Genomic DNA, 20,729 nt, shown 5'->3' on the forward strand with positions numbered 1-20,729 from the left:
AAACGATCGTTCCACTTCTCGACCGTCAGCTTATGACATTGCTTGGATCCTGCGGCCACCGCGCCAGGACAATGGCATGACCCGGCATCCCCAAACTAGTTTGCAAGTCGCTGGGCTATCACTTGAGGTGATCCCCCTGTCGGGTAGACCCTACAGGTGCAAACAAAGCAACGAGGTATCCCATTTCGCTCAAGATCAATTGTGCTCCGAAACCCTTCAGGATATACTATACTATACTCGATTCGCTGTCCTAATCCTGGCTGGTTCCGTCTAAACCATCCTGACTAGGCTGCTTCCTTGGCTTCTTTCTGAGCTCCATCATAACCCCTGCTCGATTCAGTCCTTCGTACAGAGCCCAGGCTGCCAGCGTCTTTGCGTCCCTTGCTCCCTCGCGCCATAGGTCTTCATAATCGCATACACGCAAAGTGATTAGCTCGCCCTCCCTTCTTGTGCCCATCAGCTTGCCGCGAAGGTCCTCGATCTCCTGCCGGTCCAACTCCTTTTCCCAGAGAAAGATGGGTATAAATTCGTCGGAGCCTCCAGGACTAGGATACATAGCCTGCTGCAAGGACTTGTTCTCCGGAATCTTCGAGTGCTGGAGCGCCAAAGCAGTGAGATCTATCAGCTCTGATTGCGGAATCTGGAATCCCGTCTCTTCGTAAATTTCTTTCGCGGCGGCGCCACTAAAGGTTCCCTCGTCGTCCAGCATTCCCGCAGGAATCTCCCAGAAGGCGAGGCTACCTGCCGGCACTCGAGGTTGCTCTGTCATCACCACCAATCGTTCATCCCTTGAATCCTTCGGTCGCAGGATCATCAACATCGCGACGCTGCCGCCGCGTAGAAAAGCGATACCAGGCAAATCTTTCTTGGGATCGTCCTTTCCGGCACGATTGCGAATGACGGCTTTAAGCTTCAGGAATCCGATTCTTTTGCCAAACCAATCGACTGATTGAATCGCAATCGAGCGAAGAGTGTACGGGTCCATGTGGAATGCGTGTTTTGGGTCTGAATACTGAAGCGCGAGATTCGCCTGAAGCGTATTCCTCCATACTTTGAACGCAGGGAAGTCCAGGAGCTGATCTTTTGTGATGTTTGGGGCGAGCGTGACCTCTACCTACGAGTATGACGGCAGACATCAGCAGATATTCTCCCTTCAACAGACCACTTTAGGACAAACGCCGCCTGCTGATACGTATACCAGAATATACGTACCGGCCCTTGGAATCCCTCGAGGGCGAAGGTCGCCATTTCGCGGAGCGGAAGTCAGTTCGTCGGGGGTTAAGAGAGAGCAGGCTTCTTCGTCCAAGAGAAGGGAACGAACAGGAAGGCTATTTCACCGGCGATGACGTGCATGTCGACTGAGGAAGGTTCGGCAGGGTGGCATCGGGGTCGGTGTTCCGGCTTCCGTTCGCTCGCTTACGTTGCACTCCACTTTTTTGGCAATTGGTGGACGTTTACGCGAATCACAAGCTGGAGTAACACACCGTAATGCTGTGGCATTGTGACATACCGGTATCCGTGCATTGCGCCGCATGAAGACGGATTGGGGTTGGCCGGCTTGTCCGGCCCACCGCGTCTGTCCTCTGAGATTGGTCATCGTCCCACTACGATAACAGGGTTGGTGAGTTGAATTGCGTTTTCGGCTTACTTTAACCACTTGGCCCCCAACTGCAACAGATATCAGCTGCGCATGTCTCCCCGCTCACGACTTTTCCCGATTACTTTACTACACCCTAGCTTGAGTGTAAAATGCTTTGCGAGGCTTGCTTTCGAATGCTGCGAGGGCAGGAGGGACGAGTGTGGAAGGGGACGTACGACCTCCATTTCAACCATCATACCCATGGCAAGGACCTCCTCAGCTCTGCGAGGATGCACTGCGGGATATGCCGTGTTTTGTACGAAGAGCTGCAGTCCAAATTGGATCCCACGATTGCCATCGACCAACAGCCACTCTCCCTTACAGCCTCGCTCTCTGTTCTGGACCACCCTCGAGTCAAGGACTTATACCGTCTTGACTTCAAGCTAAGATGTGAGCGAGTTCGAAGCAGAAGGACCTTTGTCTTGAAGAGAACTAGTAAGTACCTTCCATCTTACGGCAAGACGGTTTGAGCAACTACTGAGCATACACATCTCGAAGATTCTGGAGATCCTCCTTTCCGCACTCCGATTTCTCAGCACACTTCATCGGACGAAGTTTACCAGCTGTCCAGGGAGTGGATGTCAAAGTGCAAATGCGCAGACACACATAAGCCACCGTCATGGTACCCTGCCCGATTGATCAGCTTAGAGGAGCTCAAAAGCCAGAATTTCTTGGATACCCGAAAGTTGGTGTCCACGAGTCAGCGCGATGTCGACGCCATCGGTCGGACTCAAGTAAGGCTGGTGGAAACGGAGGATTGGCAGGACGGGCGGCCCGGTCACGGCAATGTTAGATATGTCACGTGTAAGTCGAGTTGCTTTTCGGATGTTGTGTGAAGTCTAAGACTCCACAGTAAGCCATTGCTGGGGCCCCGAGGTAGACAACAAGCTCAAATTAACATCGAAGAATATTGCGGACTTCAAGAACAGTATCCAACTCAGTACCCTTCCCCAGACCTATCGCGACGCCATAGAGTTTTCTGCACGTTTGCCTAGGGTGGGCTACATCTGGATTGGTATGTGATTGGTGTGAAAGTTTTTCGAATTGTGTTAATAGTGCGATAGACTCACTTTGTATCAAACAGGGACCGGAGGAACGGGAGGATTGGCTCAAACAATCCGCTACCATGGACAAGGTCTACAGCGAGACGTTCCTCAATATCTCCGCAACTGCTGCAACATCGAGCAACGGAGGACTGTTCTTTAGCCGGAGGCCTGAACTCCTTCTCGAGGACGAAGTCATATTGAATATTGAGGGACTTCCCGGCGCCATTAGCAGGAAATCAACCAGCGAGGCGGAGGTCGCATTGTCTCCGACATCAACTCCGTCTGCACTGGAATGGTTCGAAGCATATTGGTTAGCAAGCTACCTGCTGCTGCTTCTGCGTCAACTCCACATCATTTTCGGGAGATCTCTCGGCGTCGAGCAGAAGGGTGCTTTGGAGACGGAAGTCAGGATTCATTCCCGCGCCAACTCAAAAAGTGGTGGTGAAGTGGTAGCCACACGCGACAGTAGCCCAGCCCGTGACAGCGATTTGGGCGAGCCCAGCGGTGAGAGCGACCGCAAAACCCTCCGACGTTGCACGATCCTCGATGTCTCTTTCTGGACGTAAGCTACGCCCCGGCTGAAATCGCAGTGTCTTGTCTAGAGCAGCTTCGCCTTTAGGACAGGCATTGATCCCCTCTTTGAAGTGCTTCGCTGACTTCGGGTTCTTACGGTAGAAACCACGTCGATAGGGCCCCAGTGAATCGACGAGGCTGGGTATTGCAGGAGCGGCTTATGGCACCCCGAGTCCTTCACTTCTGCCATGACCAGGTGGCTTGGGAATGTTCCGAGTTTGATGCAGCAGAGGGGCAGCCTCAAGGGATGCCTAACTTTCAGCTGACCTCGGATGGTATTGTGGAAGAGAGCCGGCTTAAAGGTCTTAACCCCATAACAGACGGTAAGCGCCTTCGGCGCATCCGACTGCAAGGACACGAAGACCCAGATCTGCACCTGCAACCTGAGATATATCCCCTAGAGCTCTGGCGGCGCATCGTGGAAGTGTATTCCAAAACGGCAATCACGAACCCAGGAGACAAGATGATCGCTCTATCCGGGATGGCACGATGGATGGCCCGTAAGATAGGTACGCCGGAGCGACCTGCAGAGTATGTGGCTGGCATGTGGAGAACGCATCTAGCCAGCCAACTTCTGTGGAGGATTGAGCCCGTCTTTCGCGAGAGCGAGAAAGATAGTTTCTTCGAGCACCCTTCTACCGACCCTGACAAATACCGAGCGCCATCGTTCTCTTGGGCTTCTATCAATGCTGAAAAGGGCCACGGCGTGACCTACGCTGACATAACCGATCGGGATCTTTTCATCGAAGTGGAAAGTGTTACCATTACCCTGGAGTCCGACGCAGACGAATACGGAATGATCTCATCGGGGGATCTCATCCTCCGAGGCAAGCTCCGAAAAACAACATTCCATAAGAAGCCTAAGGGTCGATTCGGTTGGAAGCTAGTTGACCGCGAGGAACTAGACGCTGAAGAGCATACCAACGTATACCTGGATTGCCCTACCCGCGATTCGCAGCACATTCAAGGGCCCGAGGCCGGTGTGTACGTAGTTCCGGCTGCAAAGGGGGAACGTACAGCGTCTGAGGAGTCCAAGTATCTGACGTGTCTGATCTTGCAGCTTGTCAAGGGTCATGAGCGGGGACCTGCGTTCAAACGGATTGGGCTCACAAAGCTGAGTCCTTGGGCGGACAACAAGGCTTTGCGAGATCAGAAGATTCTGGAGGTTTTCCCGAGCGATATCGATATGCCGCATCAAGGATATGACGCTGAGACCGGGATGCACCGCATTCTCATCATCTAGTCAAGATGCACCATTGCATGAGCTCTCCCGACCTTTCTACGACGTGTTCCACCTTGGGCGCTTCCACTGAACAGATAGTGCACTCTGAAGCCCATCAGACTGTCCAGCAAAGAATATGACGGACGGTATGGGAAATCGGATGAATAGGGAAGCATACAGTAGTTCAATGGAGTTGTCAATGTCGTGAGGTCGAAATACACGCAACCACAACCGAATACGAGCCTCCACATGGGCCGCTCAAAAATGGCGCCAGATCACGGAGTCGCTGATCCACGCGCCACTTCATCTGGGGTTCCTGGGGGCTCAGCCGCAGGTACAAATGAGATCGCCGCCACATGCGTATCTCGAAACATCCTTATTCGCGCAATATGTGGCTGGTTGATGTTCGTCGCGTTTCGTACGACGTCTTGGCAAGTCCGATTTCGTATTCGGTGATTGTGTACTGCAACCGCTCTGATTTCCACTCGTCAATCTGAATCGAGGGAGGGTATCTGGCGAAAGGAGGGGCGAATGCGAAGTACGACTACATTGGTGCGGGGCGTCACACCATGCCTCTGGTATCAATTTGCTGCCTCGGACTGACTTACAAGAGGAGACCCTGGAATTGGGAGGTGAGGGAAAATTGCATACGAAGACCTGTGCAGCTTTACGGTTTCAGAATCAGCTTTCGAGATGGACATCCCTCGATGATCTCCTTTTTTGGTCAGTTATATATACTCCCTCTGAATGTCGAGGTTGGCTCCTTCAACACTTAGTCCTCTCCTACTCTTAGTCATTCGTTGGAGGACTCCCGTGACAGCATTCTCAATTGCCCAATATGCGCATCCAACTCTTCACCTCTCTCCTTCTAACCGCCATTCCATCGGGTTTCGCAAGCGCTCTCTACCCGCGCTCCGTTCTCAACGGGCCTTGCACGGGCAAAGACGGCGTCATCGGCGTCTGCGTCCCCACCACCTCCTGCGACCGCGACAACGGCACCTACATTCACAATGCGTGCCCGGGTACACCCGAGAATATCAAATGTTGCACCAAGCCGCACTGTCAGCTCGCGGCCCAGGCCGGCGACTGTCGCTGGGTGGAAAACTGTGGTGGCGGGAAGAGCCTGGTGCAGTATTTGTGTCCAGGCCCCGATGCATTTAGGTGCTGCATTACGAATGAAAATGCGACCCCGGAGCCAACACCGACACCGAAGCCGCAGCCGGATGTGAACCTAGGGGAGAAGATCCTTGCGAAAGCTAAGGAGGCGGAGGGAATTCCATGTAGGTCACTCGGTTCTTGCGACACCGTGAAAGAGATATTGACCCATGATTAGATCATTGGGCCGGAGGAAACTGTAAAGGCCCTACTGGAGGTGGCTTCGACTGCTCTGGTCTCGTCTCATGGGCGGTCTGTCAAGTCACAGGGCGTAATCTCTTCAGCGAGGGTCTCCGTGTCACCCGGAGCATGTATTGCGCCAGCGCGTCGAAGCTGAAGTACAAGTAAAGCCCTCTTTGAATCTCTTAGTACCTTTCTTCTCCGATGGCTGACCATGTGAAATAGGAAAGTCAAGTGGGCGAACCGCCGTGCTGGCGACGCCGTCTTCTTCGGTGGCAAGTGCGATTGTGAAAACAACCCTGCGGGTATTCATCACGTCGGCTTGATGATGGATGACGGGTATACGATGTGGAATGCGCTGAAGACGGGCACGAAAATTCGCAAGGATAACTTCAAAAACTGGGATGAGAGTGCTTGCCCTTATGTTATTCGGTTTGATTGAGGGCGTATCACTCTGGGCAGTACGAATAATGGATGATTGTGACATCGGAATACGGTCACCTTCTGTGATGAGTTTTCCTTAGCTAGATATAAGCTTCTAATGTATAAGCTGGAGCCTATGCTTGTCCTATTGCCTTCATATCTTTTCGAAGCAGGGTGCTGCGGATCGATGTAGAACAGCACATATCGGCTTCTATCGTTCTTCCGTCAGTCCTGGAGCAGCGTGTCGGCTACCGGACCACGCCTGTCAACGCATTCCATCTTTGAGTTCAAGGTTGGCTGGCTACAAGGGTAGTCCGAGAGCGACTGTACCTGCGAGCGTAAGGGCAAAGAATATCGACCCGTTGCGTGGCTTAGGGAGAAGACAACGCACGGCGGTGGCGGGCAAGAAAGATACGCTTAAAAGCCAGTTGCAGCTGGGACAGGTGCTCTGGACGCGAACATAGAAAGCATACAAGGCAGTGGGTATTAGCGATGACTAAGTCGCTTTGGGAGGAGATGCTGAGATTTTGGCCTTCACCCTATTTGCAGCTGCCCAGGTGTATTACCCCCACTTCGAACGTCGATGGACGCGGGCGTACCAAGAAAGGGCGACTTTTATTTCATTGCGCTGAGCTCTCTTTTTCATGTCTGGCGCTCTACCCCTGTCAGGCTCTATCCCTTTTCTGGAGGCGGTAAAGCCCTCCGTCGTTGCACGGCCTGATAGCGTGGAATGCTGCGTCACAGTAAAGCTGCCGGGCCAATCAGAGAGCTACCATCTCGTCGTCACAGCGAGCAAGCAGCGCAGCCTTCACCTTATATTGCCTTGAGGGGCGCCCCCTCCTTCCAGCAGCTCCACATATACGCTTTCCACTGCTCTCTCGACTGCTCAATCTCCGAGACGTAGCAGAAGCGACTCAAACAACTTCAACTCCAACCCCGACTCCAACCTGAGCCTTAACACCAACAACATGAAGCTCTCCTCGCTTGTCGTCGTCGCGGCCCTTGCCGTCTTCGCCGTTGCCTCCCCCCAGCAGCAGCCACCGGAGCGTCCGAATCCTTGCGAGAAGTGCGACAAACACTATCTCGCCTGTAAGGAGGTAAGTTTCATGACGTAGTAACTGCAAGGGGTATTTGGCTAACAGGAATAGTCGTGGTGGTGCTACTTCTACCCGCTAGAGTGCGAGGAGGTCTGCCAGCGCGACACCTGCCACTTCGACGAGGACGTGAGTTATCTTTGAGCTTATAGGGACTTGGCAGTGGACCTAACGGTGCTGTAGTGTCACGAGAAGTGTGGCTATAACAAGTGTTGATCGGCCTCGAGGCCTTCGACTACTTTGACATCGATTTCGGCCATATCTGAACGAGGTGCATGGTAATCTGGCGACGGTGATGGGTTTCCATGGCGTGGATTCGACTAGATTCGCCGCTCGTTAGCAGAAAAGTCGCTTCAGCTCCGTTAGATATACTTAATGGAGCATTAACGTCCTGCATCCCTGCTCTAGCTCTTGATGATGCCCAGAAATGTTCCTTCGATGACTGATACATAGGATGTGCACGATATCGACGTAGGATAACGTGTTATGGCTCTTGCCGTCGAGTACCCCTCTTCGGGTCGCAATAGGTACGTAAGCTGGAGTGTTGCGAGGTCGATGCGCATGGAAGAATGACCTCGAGATTGTTCGTAATAGAGTTCATTCTAGGGTCGTGCGGTATCGGGCTTGATAGTAGCTGTCCATCCCGAGTTATCGCCTACTGAAGGAGTCTTAGGTAGTTTTATCTCAATCTCCATTGCCTTGAAACCACTTTACGCTCCTCCGAATGCCTTCTTCGGTACCACAGACCGGCCGATATCCAAGCCTCTTCTTCGCCTTCTCAATCGAGAACCAGCAGCCCTTGGACATGAGCTCGAAGTGATCGACCGTCATCCTTGGCCTCTTCGTGCCAAGGGTGAAGAACCAGTATACCCACTCGCTGATCGTAGCTATCGTGATCATCATTGAAAAGGGGAGCACAAAGACGCGCTGCTGCCCTTCTGGCCGATTCCAGTATTCGTCGCCCGCGACTCTCCATACGGCTCTTGAGAAGTCCCAGAGCCTCATAGGCTCAGGATCAGCAATGAAGAAAGCTTCCCCGTCCACACGCATATCTGGGCGTAGGTGTCTGCTGTCCAAGAGCGCCATTGCGGCGTCCACGTGAGCATCAGCCGCGCTTTCCACATAACTCCATGAGTGGACGAGCTCATTCGGTCCAATTTGGATCCTTGTCGCGAAAGTGTTGGTCAAGTGCAGTATCTCTTTGATTGTTTTCTCGTCCCGTGGTCCAAACAGCCCTGTCACACGAAGGCTTGTTGTCAAAAGCTTTCCTCGCCAGTCGGCATCCTGAGAGAAGTCGACAGACGTTGCATCCGTATTGAAACCGAGCACAAGAGACTCCGTAGCACCCTTGGACCGGCTGTATGCGGAAGCGTTGGAATTCCAATCATTGATTTTGGCTTCTTGCTCATCAATCCGCCTGTGGTTGAGTTTAGGATCGAGGTGGACCGCATTAACCGAACTTGTCCATACAAAGGCCCGAACACTTGGATGCTCTTTAGCGAGCTTGAGGAGATGTTTTGTTCCAAGGTACGTGACCCGGTAGTGCTCGGACGGGATAGCGAATGCGCCAGGCGACACGGTGTGGACGATTACCCGCGGCCGTTCTCCGTCCAGCAAAGCCCTCGCTTGGTCTAGATCTGTAATGTCGCATGCACGATATTCGGCTTTTGGTATGCGGAACCGGTTTGGGTGTCGGGAGGCTGCCACGATGCGAGAACAGGATGGCTCAGCAGCAAAGGCCTCCGCGATGAATGAGCCAATGAAGCCGCATCCTCCGGTCACGAGGACGGTGCCGAGAAATGAACCACTATCTTCCATCTTCTCCGCTTTCTGACTGGGTCCGCCTACACACCGGAATACATCGAAAGGGTTTGTTGCCAACCATTGTTGCCGTCAAGAGGGGTCGGGGTCACTGCCTAGACCCTAGGTACCGTGAAACAGACAGAATACGCTAGGCGGTTTCAGGAAAGGCCAGAAACAGAGCCCATCCGCCGATTTTCGCACCCGGCCAACGTCCCACTCTCCTCTCCTACACTTACATCCCACCTCATCTATGCTTGAACCCTACTCCTTCAGAATTGCTTTTGGATCCCGAGATTGCATGCATTCCTGTCGTGAGCAGAAAGGTTGCGGCACAGTCTTTTATCCGCCGGACTCTTCATTCTCATTCCCTGCTTTTCTTCGAGTTCGCCTCTAATCCTCAGTGTTGACGGACTCGGACGGAGTACTACATGTCTTCTGTGTAGAGGCTCACAAAGATGTCTCGATGGCGGATCATGCGATTCAATTAATGTTTAACGCGGGACCGGTCACTCGATGCAGAGTGTATTCTGGCTATGCACAAGAATACGAGAATGCATGTAACCCGGCCATGGCTCTTTACACACGATCCTTCGAGAGTTAAAACATGCTGATGCATAGAATAACTGGGCGCTCACGTACTTCTACCGCACCCGTGGACGGTCGGGACCCGAGCATGCCGTTCTCGGCAGCCCGCCCCGACGGTATATATTGGATTTCCAATATCTTTTCAATCTCCAGATGCGCATTGGCATGTACCACAGGAGTCCGCCGTACTCGGTGCCTGGATTAGCGATAACGAAAGGATGCGTCAAGGAGTGATTTGCATCAAGCATGATTATCTAGAGCTCACAATGAGAGTGCTGAAGGTATAAAGGCTCCTGAAGAGGCGATTCAAGAGCAGAAGTCATCCCCGGTCCACCAACGCATCGTAACCCTGAAAGATCTTTCGGTATCTTACAGTCACCATGCGATCCGTAACACTCATTGCTTGTCTCCCGGCGCTCGCCACTGCCTTACCAACCACATCCACCGAGGCCTACAAGGCTGCCAGAGCCCTCGTTGCACGCGCACCTCCGGAAGCTAAAGCGGTACTCAAGTCCGTCACGTCCAGTGGCACCGGATGCTCCACCAATTCAGGTGGCTTTATCTTCAAGGATGATGCCACGATCGCTTTCGATTCCATGCTTGTCGAAAGCACTATGACCAATCCAAGCACACATTGCTTGATTACCATTGACCTGGGATTGGATTCGAAGTGGAAGTACACAATCAACAAGGCCACCAATATTCGCGGTTACGTAGACGGTGGAAACGCAGTATATAAGGTGACCTACACCGCTGGTGGAAAGACTGTAAGTGTGGTCATGTCATATTCGATACTGTGCTCTACGGTCCCACTGTATGTTTTCTGCTAACGGCTCATGAAACAGTCTGAAGTTAGTGGTACTGTTAAACCGACTAGCGACGGCAACTGGGCCGCTAGCTCCACTTCGGCCGGTGCAACGTCTGCCTACGGAGGCGGAGTTGCAGGTATCGACGTAACGCTCAAGCTCAACACCGAGCCCGGCAAAGTTGCGGCTGTGACAATCGATACAATGGATGTCAAGTTCGACTACTCTAAGTGAGATATGGCAGGCTCCGACCGAATGAGATAGCGTCTTAATGTCATTGAGCTCGCTTGGAGCGCGTTTGGCGATTGGGTACACGTCTCGTTTGCCGAGCCAGAGTCGAGTCGTGGACCGCATTGTGGCTGCAGCTCGCTTTGGCTTCATCCAGGCTACATTCCATATTGAGATCTCCATTACGAATCTTCTCCCATATCCCACACACTGCAACGAAGTCCTGTCCGCTTTCTTTTACAACATGACAAGCAGTCCGAGTGCAACATTGCGCCTTTTTTAGGCTTGGGAGGCTAGTGCTGTGCGTCGCCCTACGCCGACACGGCTGTTATTGTTTAATATTTTCATGTAGGGATTACTACAAACGCGTCACGGGATCCTAGAGTATGACAAGCTGGACGACTGGCTGGGTTCCAAAGTATATTTACCCTTCCCCCCGCTGAATAATGCTGACCCGCACATTCAAGGCTGATTCCTCCATTGAGTCCGATAAAGCTCATATGCCTATCAGTCCGAAAATGATATTGTAATTGGTGTCGGTATGGGCAATTCGAAAACGGAGGAGCGACTAAGAATGTGCCACAGCTCTTGCGATTTTACTCGCCATCAATTTGCACTTAGATGCGGCGCAGCAGCATTTGAGAAGATCCGCAAGGCCTTCAGCCTCCACGATACGACGGAAGAGGCGTTCGTCAACGGCTGCGGGGCGTTCGCACGCCACATCAGTCACAGTAAGCAGGCCAAAGAACCAGATAGCCTATGTAAGTTATCCCTTTCGCGTTGACGGTCAGTAGTCTTTACTAACTGCAAAGCTCTTCTGATAAGAGTTGCAAATAGTACGAATATGGGTTTTGAAGCTTTATCGCTCTCCTTCGATCGGAAGACGCAGACTACACGGGCATTCCTGCATGGCTTATCAGACAACGCTCACCAAGGTCTACTGGCACACATGGGTAATCTCAAGTGTCAAGCGGCATATCGTCATCCTTTACACCTGGCAACGCGTTTTCTCCAAAATCAGCGCTGAAAGGCAGAAGCGTACCGACGGAAAATCCACAAGTGCCTGCATTGACTGGAGCGCGAAATTGGATACGCAATCCCCGGTGTACTGGAATATACGCCGGCTCAGACGTCGAAGTCCCTCGATTTTGAAAACATCCTACACAGACTCCACCCGTGCCAGACTGAACTCGCAATACCAGTGCATGGGTGCGACTATGGCCTGAAGCTTGGTGCCTTCATGAGCAGAACCGAACAGGAGCTAGGAGATCTCGGATTTCTCTCTCAGTATGTTGATGCAATGCGTTCGGTCAAGGATAGGCTTCTGCACCAATCAATTTCGACACCAATCTCTACTGCACAATGTCGGCACAGATCTCGGCACTGAAAGAGCGAGTGCAGAGCCACATTCACCTCGTAAGTTCTTTTCTAATCATTGTAGGCTTGAAAGCTAACCCAGACATGGCGCCAGACCTTCAGTCTCATAGCCCAAGATGAGAATAGACTTAGCCGATCGGTTGTCGAGAAAAGCACTATGATTGCGCTTGCCAGCAAACGGGATAGTGCGGCTATGAAGACCATAGCGCTTCTCAACATCGTCTTCCTCCCTCCTGTATTCGTCGCTGTGAGTCTCGCTACAACACGCATCCGCAAACTTAATAATGGTGCGCTGACCTACTCCAGACATTCTTCAGCTTACCGATGTTCGATTGGCGCTCCGATGAGCTACACGCAGTTGTAGTCTCCCGCTACTTCTGGATCTACTGGGCCGTTGCCGCTCCACTCACGGCCTTCGTACTACTCATCTGGCGAATCTGGTGGACTGTGGAAGAGAAGCGGTACCAAGCCGAACTCCTCGAGGCAAAGCAGGATCTGAAGATGCCCACGAACTATACTGAGCAGGAAGAAGCAATTGCAAGGGCTAGAGCGAAGCTGGGACATCGTGAATGGGCGAATCTGGGAGTGCCCTTTTGGGGATCCTTCTAGTTCATTAGTGACCAAGATTAATTGGAACCGGAGGTGGTGCGCTAAGAGCTATTGCGGAGCAGTGGTCTTGATCCACCTCCCCACGTTCGATAATTGGTTGTGGATCTCGTTTATACTTACCATGATCGGCCGGTGGCGTAGATCGTGGCTTCAGCTGAGTACGACCTCAGAACTTCAGCCTTCCATATCAGTACCATCATTTTAGGCCACGCTCGTTATTGCAGTGTTCCGTTTCTCATCATTCATGATCGCCGACGGTACATATACACGGCGCCTTCCAGATACACCATGTTAGAGGGTAAAGAGCGGCCAGGCTGGCCGTTGCGCTTCTACGAGGCTTGGGAGGACAAGGCTGTAAGGAATATTCCTTTGGGGATTCTATTGCTAATAGGAAACGCAGGGAGGCATAAAGGTGCGGGAGGGCACCGTATCGTACGAGCAGCTGACCCATTGGTTGACCCTACAGGTAGCATCGCGTAAACATATTGAAGGACCAGGCTGACTGCCCATTGCTAGGCCAACTACGCAATTGCGGATAATGACGGGCTTCTGCTTCTTGAGGAGCACATGGTCTTGCGCCTAATGTTTGTGGGCCTCACCAAGCTCGCGCAGGAGTGCTGACCCATTCTTGTAGCACCTGCGACTTCTCCGATTATCCCTTCGCTCTCGGGTGCGGTCAAGCCTCTTTTCTTAAGATCAAAAAGGCTTTCCGGCTCCATGACACGACTGAGGAAGCCTTTGTTAGCAATAACGGAGCATTCGCGAGGTACTTTAGCGCTGGTGTCAATTCCGTGGAAGCGGACAGCCTGGGTAAGCGACTTTTTGAAGGTCTCGTCAGGAGGCTAACGTAGGTTAGCCATGGTCATCAAGATACCGCGTTGGGCGAGGGGCTCAGGAGCCTTATCGTTGTCTTTCGATCGTAAAACAGCAACCACACGAGCATTCCTGAATTGGATACCAAACCATGAGCATGAAGCACTGCTCAATCTACTTCGCGATCAGAAAGACAAGTCTGCATACAGGCACCCTCTTCTGCTACCTACTCATATGCTTAACAGCCACCAAAGAACAATGGAAGCATACAGAAAGCTAGTGGACGACACTATCGTGAAAGTCGAACTCCGCGTTGGTTATGCGCTCCCGGGTCTATTGTACTACAAGCCGATCGTCCCGTTGGTCGCATGGGGCACTGCCGGACCAGATGATTTTGAGGACGTGGTGCGCAGACTCCACGGTACATTGGCCGAACTTGGAGCTCTGTGTTTCGAATGCACTTTCGGTAAAGACGCGGGAGCGTTTCTGATGAAGACCCAGCAAGAGCTGGCGGGTCGGGGGTTTATCAGCCTAGTGAAGGTCTCTCCGCGAGTTTCCGAAGGTTTTGTACACCAGATCGATTTCGCTGCGAACCTGTACTCTACCATGGTGGGACAGGCTGCAGTTCTCAAAGAGCGTGTGCAGAGCCATATCAACTTGGTAAGCGAAACAATTCTGCAACGCTTTCGGTAGATGCTAATGCTACCCACAGACCTTCAGTCTCATCGCCCAAGAAGAGAACAAGCTCAGTCGAGCGGTAGCCGAACACAGCCAACGAGACAGCGCCGCCATGCGAACAATCGCAGTGATGACCATGTTCTTTCTTCCGCCCACATTCGTCGCGGTAGGCTCTCCAATGGCGCCCGATATTATAGAAAGCTCTACTGATATATCAATCAGACACTTTTCAGCATGGAGATGTTCGACTGGAGTCCAGAGGCACCAAGGAAACGCATGGTCTCTGCCAATTTCTGGATTTATTGGGTCATCGCGGGCCCATTGACCATCATCGTGCTGGTCGTCTGGCGCTTCTGGTGGGTGAAGGAGGAGAAGCGCGCACAGGATGAGCTCCGTAAGACGAGACAACGAAGGTGGAGTAAGCCGTAGATGCGTTGAAGGAATGGTGGCCGCCTGAGTACAGGAGCACCACCGGTATGGTTGGACCGGTATGGTTGGGTTAGAAAAGTTCTCTCGGTGTCCTACCGTCTAATTGGAGTCAAGACCCTTGCTAATATGTCACCTGCTCGCCGGAACAACGAACTGTTTCACGTTTCAGCGGCCCCACCTCCAATACCATCAACCGTCAATTTTCCGAACGCTTAGCCGGAAAGATACAAATGTACCGACGTCAGGCCGGTAATAGATGCCACTGGCAATTTCTCCTCCCGTGAGCTTTTGGTGTCGAAGTCGCATGACAGAACGACGCGGCTGTCCCCGCAGGAACAGCACTTTAAATTGTACCCAGCACACTTCTTGGCAAGGATAGGAATGTTTCCACCTATCATCGTGTAGTTTTTCCGGCGTGGCTGCGCCTGTTTCTCCATGAGTACCATAGTTTCGGGATAGGAGCTCAGCCCTACCGGTCGTCAAATAGCGATGTAGTCCACATAGGCTTCGCATCCGGTTGCGATCTTCTACTCTCTTCGATTCGTCCCTTTCTTCTCTTACCCATTCTTTTCTTTGTGCATGCATCATGCGCAGCACACTCGCCCTTTCCCTTCTTTCCTTTTGGTCCGCGACCGTAAATGGCTACGCCAATCCCATGACCTGCAGCGGCACCTGCACCAATGCCCACGACCCAGCGCTCATCCGCCGTGACGATGGCACGTACTTCCGTTTCTCGACCGGCGGGAAGATCGCCATCCACAGCGCTCCCGCCATCACCGGGCCCTGGACGTACCGCGGCGCTGCCATTCCGAACGGCTCGAAGATCGATAAGGCCGGAAAGAATGACCTGTGGGCTCCGGATGTCCAGAAGGTCGGCAACACGTACTACATGTACTACTCCGTGTCTTCGTTCGGATCCCAGGACTCCGCCATCGGCGTCGCGACGAGCACTTCGCTTGACGTGAACAGCTGGACCGACCTCGGAAGCAGTGGTGTCACCTCTTCTGCTGGAAAGGCGTACAATGCCATCGACGGGAACTTGCTGTATGACGGCAGCAACTACTATATGAACTTTGGATCCTTCTGGCACGACATTTACCAGGTCAAGATGGCCAATCCGCCTACGACGGTCGCAAGTGGTGCTACCAGCACCAACATCGCGTATATTCCGAGCGGTAGCCATGCGCAGGAGGGTGCATTCGTGTACAAGTACAGCAGCTACTATTACCTGTTCTTCTCAGTCGGGCAGTGCTGTGGGTATGACAGCAGCAAGCCTGCGGTAGGCGGAGAGTATAAGATTCAGGTCTGCAGGTCCAGCTCAGCTTCTGGCGGATATGTAAGTTTCCTCTTGAGCTCTCAGTGGTTTAATGAAGAGCGAGGCGGGGCTAAGACTCGATTAGGTCGACAAGAACGGCGTCGCATGCACCAACGGCGGCGGCACCACCGTCCTGGAGTCGCATGATTACGTATACGGACCCGGTGGCCAAGGGGTTATCAATGATCCATCCTTGGGTCCTGTCCTGTACTATCATTATGGTAAGCGAACAAGTTTAGACAGCGAAGATGCGTTGCTAACGGTTCCCAGTCGATACTCGCATCGGCTATGCAGACGGCCAGAAGCAATTCGGCATCAACCAGCTCAGCTTCTCAAGCGGTTGGCCAGTCGTATAAGTCTGTAGCGATGCTTGGATTCCTCCCAGGGGCTTCATACCCGTTTCCTGTGCATATTTTCTCGCGCTTGACGTCGCGACTTCTCTTCGTGGTCCATCCCTTTTCGTAGCGTTTAAATTTTGATTCAAGCACGAGGTTGAGCAAGCAAAGCTTCCACGAGGAGAAATTGTTGATTGACAGGTGAAAGTGAGAGGAGCTGGCCGCGCCAGAAATTCGGGTGGATGTCTTGATTACATAAGCGGCGCTACGCCTCTCGCCTCTTCCAGCTTTCATCACAACACTCCACTCTACTATTCTGCACCTTGAACGTCCGATCTCCGAAGCGCAATGGAAGCGAAGGATTCGGAAATCCCTTCTCCCTGCCCTTCGCACTCGCCCGCCTCAAAAGGTGCCGCAAATGGTGGAAGCTGCCTCAGGTGCATACTTCTGAACAAATCCGTGAGGCCGTTTCTATCGTCCCGATGCTGCTGATCTAATACGACGCAGTGTGATATGTCTAGAGGCGCTTGCCAGAGATGTGAGCAGGACTGGAAAGAACATCCTGAGGAGTCCCTGGATCGGTGGCTGCTCTGCTCAACGGAAGCCGAACTGACTGCCTCCTTCGCCGAGGGTTTCCGACGTACGTACTGGGCGTGGACAGCGCTTCTCCTCCAAATTGCGCAGATGGGATCGAATTTTATTCTGATAGAGACATGAGCTAATTCTGTAGCCCTCGTTCAGATTGACCGGGACCTATGTCGCACCTGGGCGGTGCATACCGAAGAGGGCGCGTTTCTGCTAAAACTGAACTACACAGAATGTGGTAGAAAGCTGATGGCGCGATCGACCATCCGGGACCTTTCCGAATTCGACGAACCCAGCGAAGAAGCCTCTTGCTTTGCATTTCTTAGCCAGCTTAGGGACGTCCTGTCTGAATGGGGCACTTTCTTCACACTCCACACGCAAAATTTGCTGGTGGATGCGGCTGACCTTCAGTGCATCCTCTTGAGGTCGGCTGACGGCAAGATCTGTGACAAGAATTGCACAATTCTGACCGCGCTTCGCTGCCTGTTCATCATTAACGACTTCTCTTGGGTCCAAAGCTTCATGACACATGGCAATCGGTACCTTCTGGAGTGGGACTTTGACCACTATAAGCGACTTCAACCTCCGTACGCCTTCGAGGGCAGTTCTGAACCAGAACCTTTCCTCGAAGTCTCAAAATGTCCGGACGCGGACATGCCCACTACCAAGGTCGACGAGGCCAACAACATTCGCATATTACTACAGAAAGCCTTCGAGTCTGCACAATCATTGCTCCTTAGAGGTCGACCAAAAGATTGGCCCGCTGCGTTTTACACGCTTCTCATCTTGCAGTTGGTCCAAACCATATTAAGCGAAGCTGCGTCCTTCACCGATGCCCTGGTACCAGCCGGGATAGCTACGCGCAACGCAATGTTGAACCTCGTGCAGCTCTTTTTGTATTGCGCGGGAGATACTCATCCACTGGTTGATGAACTCGACAAAGAGTGGTATTCACTCATTTTGGGTTCTGTCTCTGAGGTACGTAGTATCTCGGTACAACACGTATGTGTCTCGTCAAAGTGTGCGGGGTAAGTTGCTGAAGTGCTCTAAGAGTTGAATTTTGGATACAGCGAGTACTTGACTAGGACATTAATGTATTGCCTGTTTAAGAGTTATGCTGACTTCGTACCCTACCTTTAGGCACAACTCAGACATTATGGCGAGCAACACGACAGGTTCGCTCAGATGAGTGGGTCACTTCTACAACCTAAATCTCAGATACCCGACTATATACGTGGGGGGAGACTAAGTGATTACAGGAAGTGAAGACGATGTTGTCACCGACGAGACCGAGCTTGATGATGTTATCCGAACGCTGGGCTGGTATGCCCAAGGATTCGACTAAGGAATGGATATGTGGCCCTTTCCTGCCTTCATGAAGTCGCGTGCATCACGGCTCGCCTTCAGTGAAGGTGAACGCGAATCTCGTGGCGCTCACCCGCCAGGAACCTAACCTTCCAGAAGGGCCTGGCTCGCTATAGCAACAGGATACCGCAAAGACTCTGATTCTCAAAAATAAGGCAGGGCATAGGGCTGGGACTGAGGCGGTAATAGGTGCTCCACTTTTAGAGTTCTCTGATCCTTAGGTGTAGCATAAATACCCCAGCAAATGTTGCTACATAACCGCTTCCAAGATCTCCTGCAGTTGGCCAGTCTCCCACAGCGGCATCGGATAAGTCGGCGCCCAGAAGTCAGCCACAGCCCTCTTCGACAGTTTAGGGACCACATCACTTTCGACATCCAGCTCCTTCAAAGTCATCGGTAGGCCCAACGCTCTTATAATCATGTTCAGGAGATCCCCAAGGTCGGCGGAATCTTGGCTGAGGCCTCCGGCCACCTTCAGCATGCGAGCAGACTCTGGCTCTAACTGCAAGATTTCCTGGGTCTTATCTTGTTGATGCGCGATCTTGGGGGTGGAGGAACTGTGCTTGAGGTTATACTTCATAACCGCGGGGCACATTATGCAGCTAGTGATGCCGTGAGGCACACCTAATGGACCTGACTACCGTTAACACAGGATTCCTTTCTGACGCATGGCAAGCACAAACCGAGCTGATGTCCAATTGCATGACTCCCACCCATCGGAATGCCAGCCCGCACATTGTCCATTGCATGGATTACCGCCATCTGACATTGGTGCCTCGCTAGCACATCCTCAGCATGCGCTTTACACTTTAGCAAGCCTAGAACTAGAAGACGAAGACCCTTTTCAGCCTTCTCATCTGACACCGGCGTCGCGCTGAGGCTGCACAGAGCTTCGACGCAGTGATCTACAGCCCGGATGCCGGTCGACAACCAATGGTATTCCGGAGTCGTCAGGCAGAGCTCAGGGTCGGGATAATGAGCTTAGCGCCCGTGCCCGAGTGCAAGAAGCCGTGCTTGTGGTTCATGGAGTCTTCGGTGCCGCCGGCGAGCGAGAAGTACTCGCCGCCTGAAAGACCGGTCGGGATAGTGATGAGAGGGATGGTGGGCTTCTTGATGTCTTTTGGGATATTTCTGCTCTCTACCGAGTAGCAGGCGAGTTGCTTAGGGGCGTTGATGTCGTTGGCGAGGCACTGGAGTAATCAGCGGACGTATGCCATCTCGGGACGGTACGAAAACGACAAGCTTCGCCCCATCAGTTATACTGCCAGCCCCGATCGTAACCACACAGTCCGCCTTACGTTTTCGACATATCGCTGTTATCGAAAGTATCTCGGACCACGTCATGCCCTCGCGCACTCCGTCGACGTTTTCCTTGCCAAGCGCATCGACGAGCTTAGCGACGTTATTCGTTTTCCGCGCCAATGAACCGGAGGCGATAATGTACACTCGGGATGCATGAAACGCCTCCTTGATATGCTTCGCGCACGATTCATAGTAAGGCCGCCCGTATGAGATCCATGGGATGGGCAGATCGAGTCCCTCAACTGGAATACCAGCCAAAACGGCGCCGGGCGGTTCAGTGAAGGCTGGCTTGCATGTTTCTCTGACCTCCATCCTTCTGTGCAACGATCGAATTGTGAGAGTGACGAGTCTTCGTCAATGTTTAGCAAAGAAGCGTCGAGCATGCAAGCCCCTCATTTCCCCGCAAGCTAGCTTTCTGCACCGAAAAGGCTCGAAGCCGGCAACGGAAGCTGCCCTGTCGATCGATTATGAAAATTGGTACAAGTAGTCTATCTACAGTACGAGTTCTCGTCTCATTTACGCGCCACACAAAGGATGTGAGATGAGTTCGCTTCATGTGCATTACATCGATTATTCCTAGCGACCCGCCTATGCAATAAGTCCAACGCCCCAAATTCCTCACCTCTAGGAAACTAACTGTTATTCTTCGACTCAAAAGGTGTCCCTATACCTCACTCCCTTGCACCGCGTACTTACGCTTCGCCCTCCAGATCCGGCACCGGCTCCACTCTCTTCATCACCTTCGCAGGACTTCCCATCGCGACACTCCAATCCGGCACATCCTTCGTAACCACCGAACTCGCCGCAATCGTGCACCCCTTTCCAATCGTCACTCCCGGCAGAATAACCACATGCCCGCCAATCCAGCAATCATCCCCAATAGTCACCGGCCGCCCATACTCGACATTGTCTCGCCGGCTCTGCACCTCCATTTCGTGCGTCGCGGCGAAGATACTCACATTAGGCCCGAACATGACCCTATCGCCGATGGTTACGAGACTGCAGTCCAAGATCGTGAGGTTGAAGTTGGCATAGAAGCGGTTGCCGAGCGAGATATTGCAGCCGTAGTCGATGGCGAAGGGCGGCTCGATGAAGACGTCGGTGCCGACGTGGCCGAGGATGCGTTGCAGGCTCTCTAGGCGATCTTTGGCCAGCGAGTCGAAGTTG

General features: G+C 52.6%; 11 protein-coding genes across 11 annotated transcripts; 8 read left to right on the forward strand and 3 right to left on the reverse strand.

The window, feature by feature from the left end:
* Positions 1-22: 22 nt before the first annotated feature.
* Positions 23-1,277, reverse strand: BU26DRAFT_514389 (uncharacterized protein). Its single transcript, XM_033827826.1, has 2 exons — positions 1,213-1,277; positions 23-1,114 (listed from the first exon to the last, which is right to left on the reverse strand). Exons 1-2 carry the CDS (start codon positions 1,246-1,248, stop codon positions 251-253), a joined length of 900 nt encoding a protein of 299 aa, XP_033689484.1. The 5' UTR covers positions 1,249-1,277; the 3' UTR covers positions 23-250.
* Positions 1,278-2,395: 1,118 nt separating this feature from the next.
* BU26DRAFT_139360 (uncharacterized protein) lies at positions 2,396-4,589 on the forward strand. The gene is made up of 4 exons (XM_033819795.1): positions 2,396-2,443; positions 2,493-2,654; positions 2,724-3,247; positions 3,361-4,589. The coding sequence occupies exons 3-4, from the start codon at positions 2,766-2,768 to the stop codon at positions 4,499-4,501; spliced, it is 1,623 nt and encodes a 540-aa protein (XP_033689485.1). The 5' UTR covers positions 2,396-2,443; positions 2,493-2,654; positions 2,724-2,765; the 3' UTR covers positions 4,502-4,589.
* A 321-nt stretch (positions 4,590-4,910) lies between these two features.
* BU26DRAFT_139354 (uncharacterized protein) lies at positions 4,911-6,371 on the forward strand. Its single transcript, XM_033819794.1, has 3 exons — positions 4,911-5,760; positions 5,814-5,979; positions 6,041-6,371. The coding sequence occupies exons 1-3, from the start codon at positions 5,319-5,321 to the stop codon at positions 6,255-6,257; spliced, it is 825 nt and encodes a 274-aa protein (XP_033689486.1). The 5' UTR covers positions 4,911-5,318; the 3' UTR covers positions 6,258-6,371.
* An 835-nt stretch (positions 6,372-7,206) lies between these two features.
* Positions 7,207-7,548, forward strand: BU26DRAFT_559163 (uncharacterized protein; the record flags this gene model as incomplete). Its single annotated transcript, XM_033832669.1, has 3 exons — positions 7,207-7,335; positions 7,387-7,461; positions 7,516-7,548. 3 exons carry the CDS (start codon positions 7,207-7,209, stop codon positions 7,546-7,548), a joined length of 237 nt encoding a protein of 78 aa, XP_033689487.1.
* A 343-nt stretch (positions 7,549-7,891) lies between these two features.
* On the reverse strand, positions 7,892-9,206 carry BU26DRAFT_514392 (C-3 sterol dehydrogenase/C-4 decarboxylase-like protein). Its single transcript, XM_033827827.1, has one exon. It carries the CDS (start codon positions 9,148-9,150, stop codon positions 8,017-8,019), a length of 1,134 nt encoding a protein of 377 aa, XP_033689488.1. The 5' UTR covers positions 9,151-9,206; the 3' UTR covers positions 7,892-8,016.
* An 847-nt stretch (positions 9,207-10,053) lies between these two features.
* On the forward strand, positions 10,054-10,886 carry BU26DRAFT_600180 (uncharacterized protein). The gene is made up of 2 exons (XM_033835156.1): positions 10,054-10,487; positions 10,566-10,886. The coding sequence occupies exons 1-2, from the start codon at positions 10,101-10,103 to the stop codon at positions 10,758-10,760; spliced, it is 582 nt and encodes a 193-aa protein (XP_033689489.1). The 5' UTR covers positions 10,054-10,100; the 3' UTR covers positions 10,761-10,886.
* Positions 10,887-12,116: 1,230 nt separating this feature from the next.
* On the forward strand, positions 12,117-12,740 carry BU26DRAFT_600181 (uncharacterized protein; the record flags this gene model as incomplete). Its single annotated transcript, XM_033835157.1, has 3 exons — positions 12,117-12,170; positions 12,226-12,378; positions 12,438-12,740. 3 exons carry the CDS (start codon positions 12,117-12,119, stop codon positions 12,738-12,740), a joined length of 510 nt encoding a protein of 169 aa, XP_033689490.1.
* A 288-nt stretch (positions 12,741-13,028) lies between these two features.
* Positions 13,029-14,660, forward strand: BU26DRAFT_559167 (uncharacterized protein; the record flags this gene model as incomplete). The annotated part of the gene is made up of 7 exons (XM_033832670.1): positions 13,029-13,094; positions 13,141-13,206; positions 13,257-13,324; positions 13,375-13,550; positions 13,597-14,213; positions 14,266-14,397; positions 14,454-14,660. The coding sequence occupies 7 exons, from the start codon at positions 13,029-13,031 to the stop codon at positions 14,658-14,660; spliced, it is 1,332 nt and encodes a 443-aa protein (XP_033689491.1).
* A 529-nt stretch (positions 14,661-15,189) lies between these two features.
* BU26DRAFT_474757 (glycoside hydrolase family 43 protein) lies at positions 15,190-16,331 on the forward strand (the record flags this gene model as incomplete). The annotated part of the gene is made up of 3 exons (XM_033825509.1): positions 15,190-15,996; positions 16,061-16,196; positions 16,246-16,331. The coding sequence occupies exons 1-3, from the start codon at positions 15,247-15,249 to the stop codon at positions 16,329-16,331; spliced, it is 972 nt and encodes a 323-aa protein (XP_033689492.1). The 5' UTR covers positions 15,190-15,246.
* Positions 16,332-16,626: 295 nt separating this feature from the next.
* On the forward strand, positions 16,627-18,501 carry BU26DRAFT_514395 (uncharacterized protein). The gene is made up of 4 exons (XM_033827828.1): positions 16,627-16,769; positions 16,818-16,950; positions 17,041-17,873; positions 18,036-18,501. The coding sequence occupies exons 1-4, from the start codon at positions 16,659-16,661 to the stop codon at positions 18,159-18,161; spliced, it is 1,203 nt and encodes a 400-aa protein (XP_033689493.1). The 5' UTR covers positions 16,627-16,658; the 3' UTR covers positions 18,162-18,501.
* A 9-nt stretch (positions 18,502-18,510) lies between these two features.
* On the reverse strand, positions 18,511-19,874 carry BU26DRAFT_537272 (Dehydroquinate synthase-like protein; the record flags this gene model as incomplete). The annotated part of the gene is made up of 4 exons (XM_033831402.1): positions 18,511-18,893; positions 18,944-19,240; positions 19,336-19,391; positions 19,486-19,874. The coding sequence occupies 4 exons, from the start codon at positions 19,872-19,874 to the stop codon at positions 18,511-18,513; spliced, it is 1,125 nt and encodes a 374-aa protein (XP_033689494.1).
* Between the last annotated feature and the right edge of the window lie 855 nt (positions 19,875-20,729).

Source organism: Trematosphaeria pertusa (genome assembly GCF_010094035.1).
Source record: "Trematosphaeria pertusa strain CBS 122368 unplaced genomic scaffold BU26scaffold_2, whole genome shotgun sequence".
Classification (NCBI taxonomy): domain Eukaryota; kingdom Fungi; phylum Ascomycota; class Dothideomycetes; order Pleosporales; family Trematosphaeriaceae; genus Trematosphaeria; species Trematosphaeria pertusa.

What these genes read in the sequence shown, in the direction of transcription:
- BU26DRAFT_514389 (XM_033827826.1), bottom strand. Translation starts at nt 1,248, where the DNA reads ATGGCGACCTTCGCCCTCGAGGGATTCCAAGGGCCG. An exon ending in TCGAGGGATTCCAAGGGCCG is followed by an intron (nt 1,115 to 1,212) that starts GTACGTATATTC and finishes TCATACTCGTAG; the next exon opens with GTAGAGGTCACGCTCGCCCC.
- BU26DRAFT_139360 (XM_033819795.1), top strand. Translation starts at nt 2,766, where the DNA reads ATGGACAAGGTCTACAGCGAGACGTTCCTCAATATCTCCGCAACTGCT. An exon ending in CTCGATGTCTCTTTCTGGAC is followed by an intron (nt 3,248 to 3,360) that starts GTAAGCTACGCC and finishes TTCTTACGGTAG; the next exon opens with AAACCACGTCGATAGGGCCC.
- BU26DRAFT_139354 (XM_033819794.1), top strand. Translation starts at nt 5,319, where the DNA reads ATGCGCATCCAACTCTTCACCTCTCTCCTTCTAACCGCCATTCCATCG. An exon ending in GGAGGCGGAGGGAATTCCAT is followed by an intron (nt 5,761 to 5,813) that starts GTAGGTCACTCG and finishes ACCCATGATTAG; the next exon opens with ATCATTGGGCCGGAGGAAAC. An exon ending in GCGTCGAAGCTGAAGTACAA is followed by an intron (nt 5,980 to 6,040) that starts GTAAAGCCCTCT and finishes CATGTGAAATAG; the next exon opens with GAAAGTCAAGTGGGCGAACC.
- BU26DRAFT_514392 (XM_033827827.1), bottom strand. Translation starts at nt 9,150, where the DNA reads ATGGAAGATAGTGGTTCATTTCTCGGCACCGTCCTCGTGACCGGAGGA.
- BU26DRAFT_600180 (XM_033835156.1), top strand. Translation starts at nt 10,101, where the DNA reads ATGCGATCCGTAACACTCATTGCTTGTCTCCCGGCGCTCGCCACTGCC. An exon ending in ACACCGCTGGTGGAAAGACT is followed by an intron (nt 10,488 to 10,565) that starts GTAAGTGTGGTC and finishes CTCATGAAACAG; the next exon opens with TCTGAAGTTAGTGGTACTGT.
- BU26DRAFT_514395 (XM_033827828.1), top strand. Translation starts at nt 16,659, where the DNA reads ATGGAAGCGAAGGATTCGGAAATCCCTTCTCCCTGCCCTTCGCACTCG. An exon ending in CTTCGCCGAGGGTTTCCGAC is followed by an intron (nt 16,951 to 17,040) that starts GTACGTACTGGG and finishes CTAATTCTGTAG; the next exon opens with CCCTCGTTCAGATTGACCGG. An exon ending in TTTTGGGTTCTGTCTCTGAG is followed by an intron (nt 17,874 to 18,035) that starts GTACGTAGTATC and finishes CCCTACCTTTAG; the next exon opens with GCACAACTCAGACATTATGG.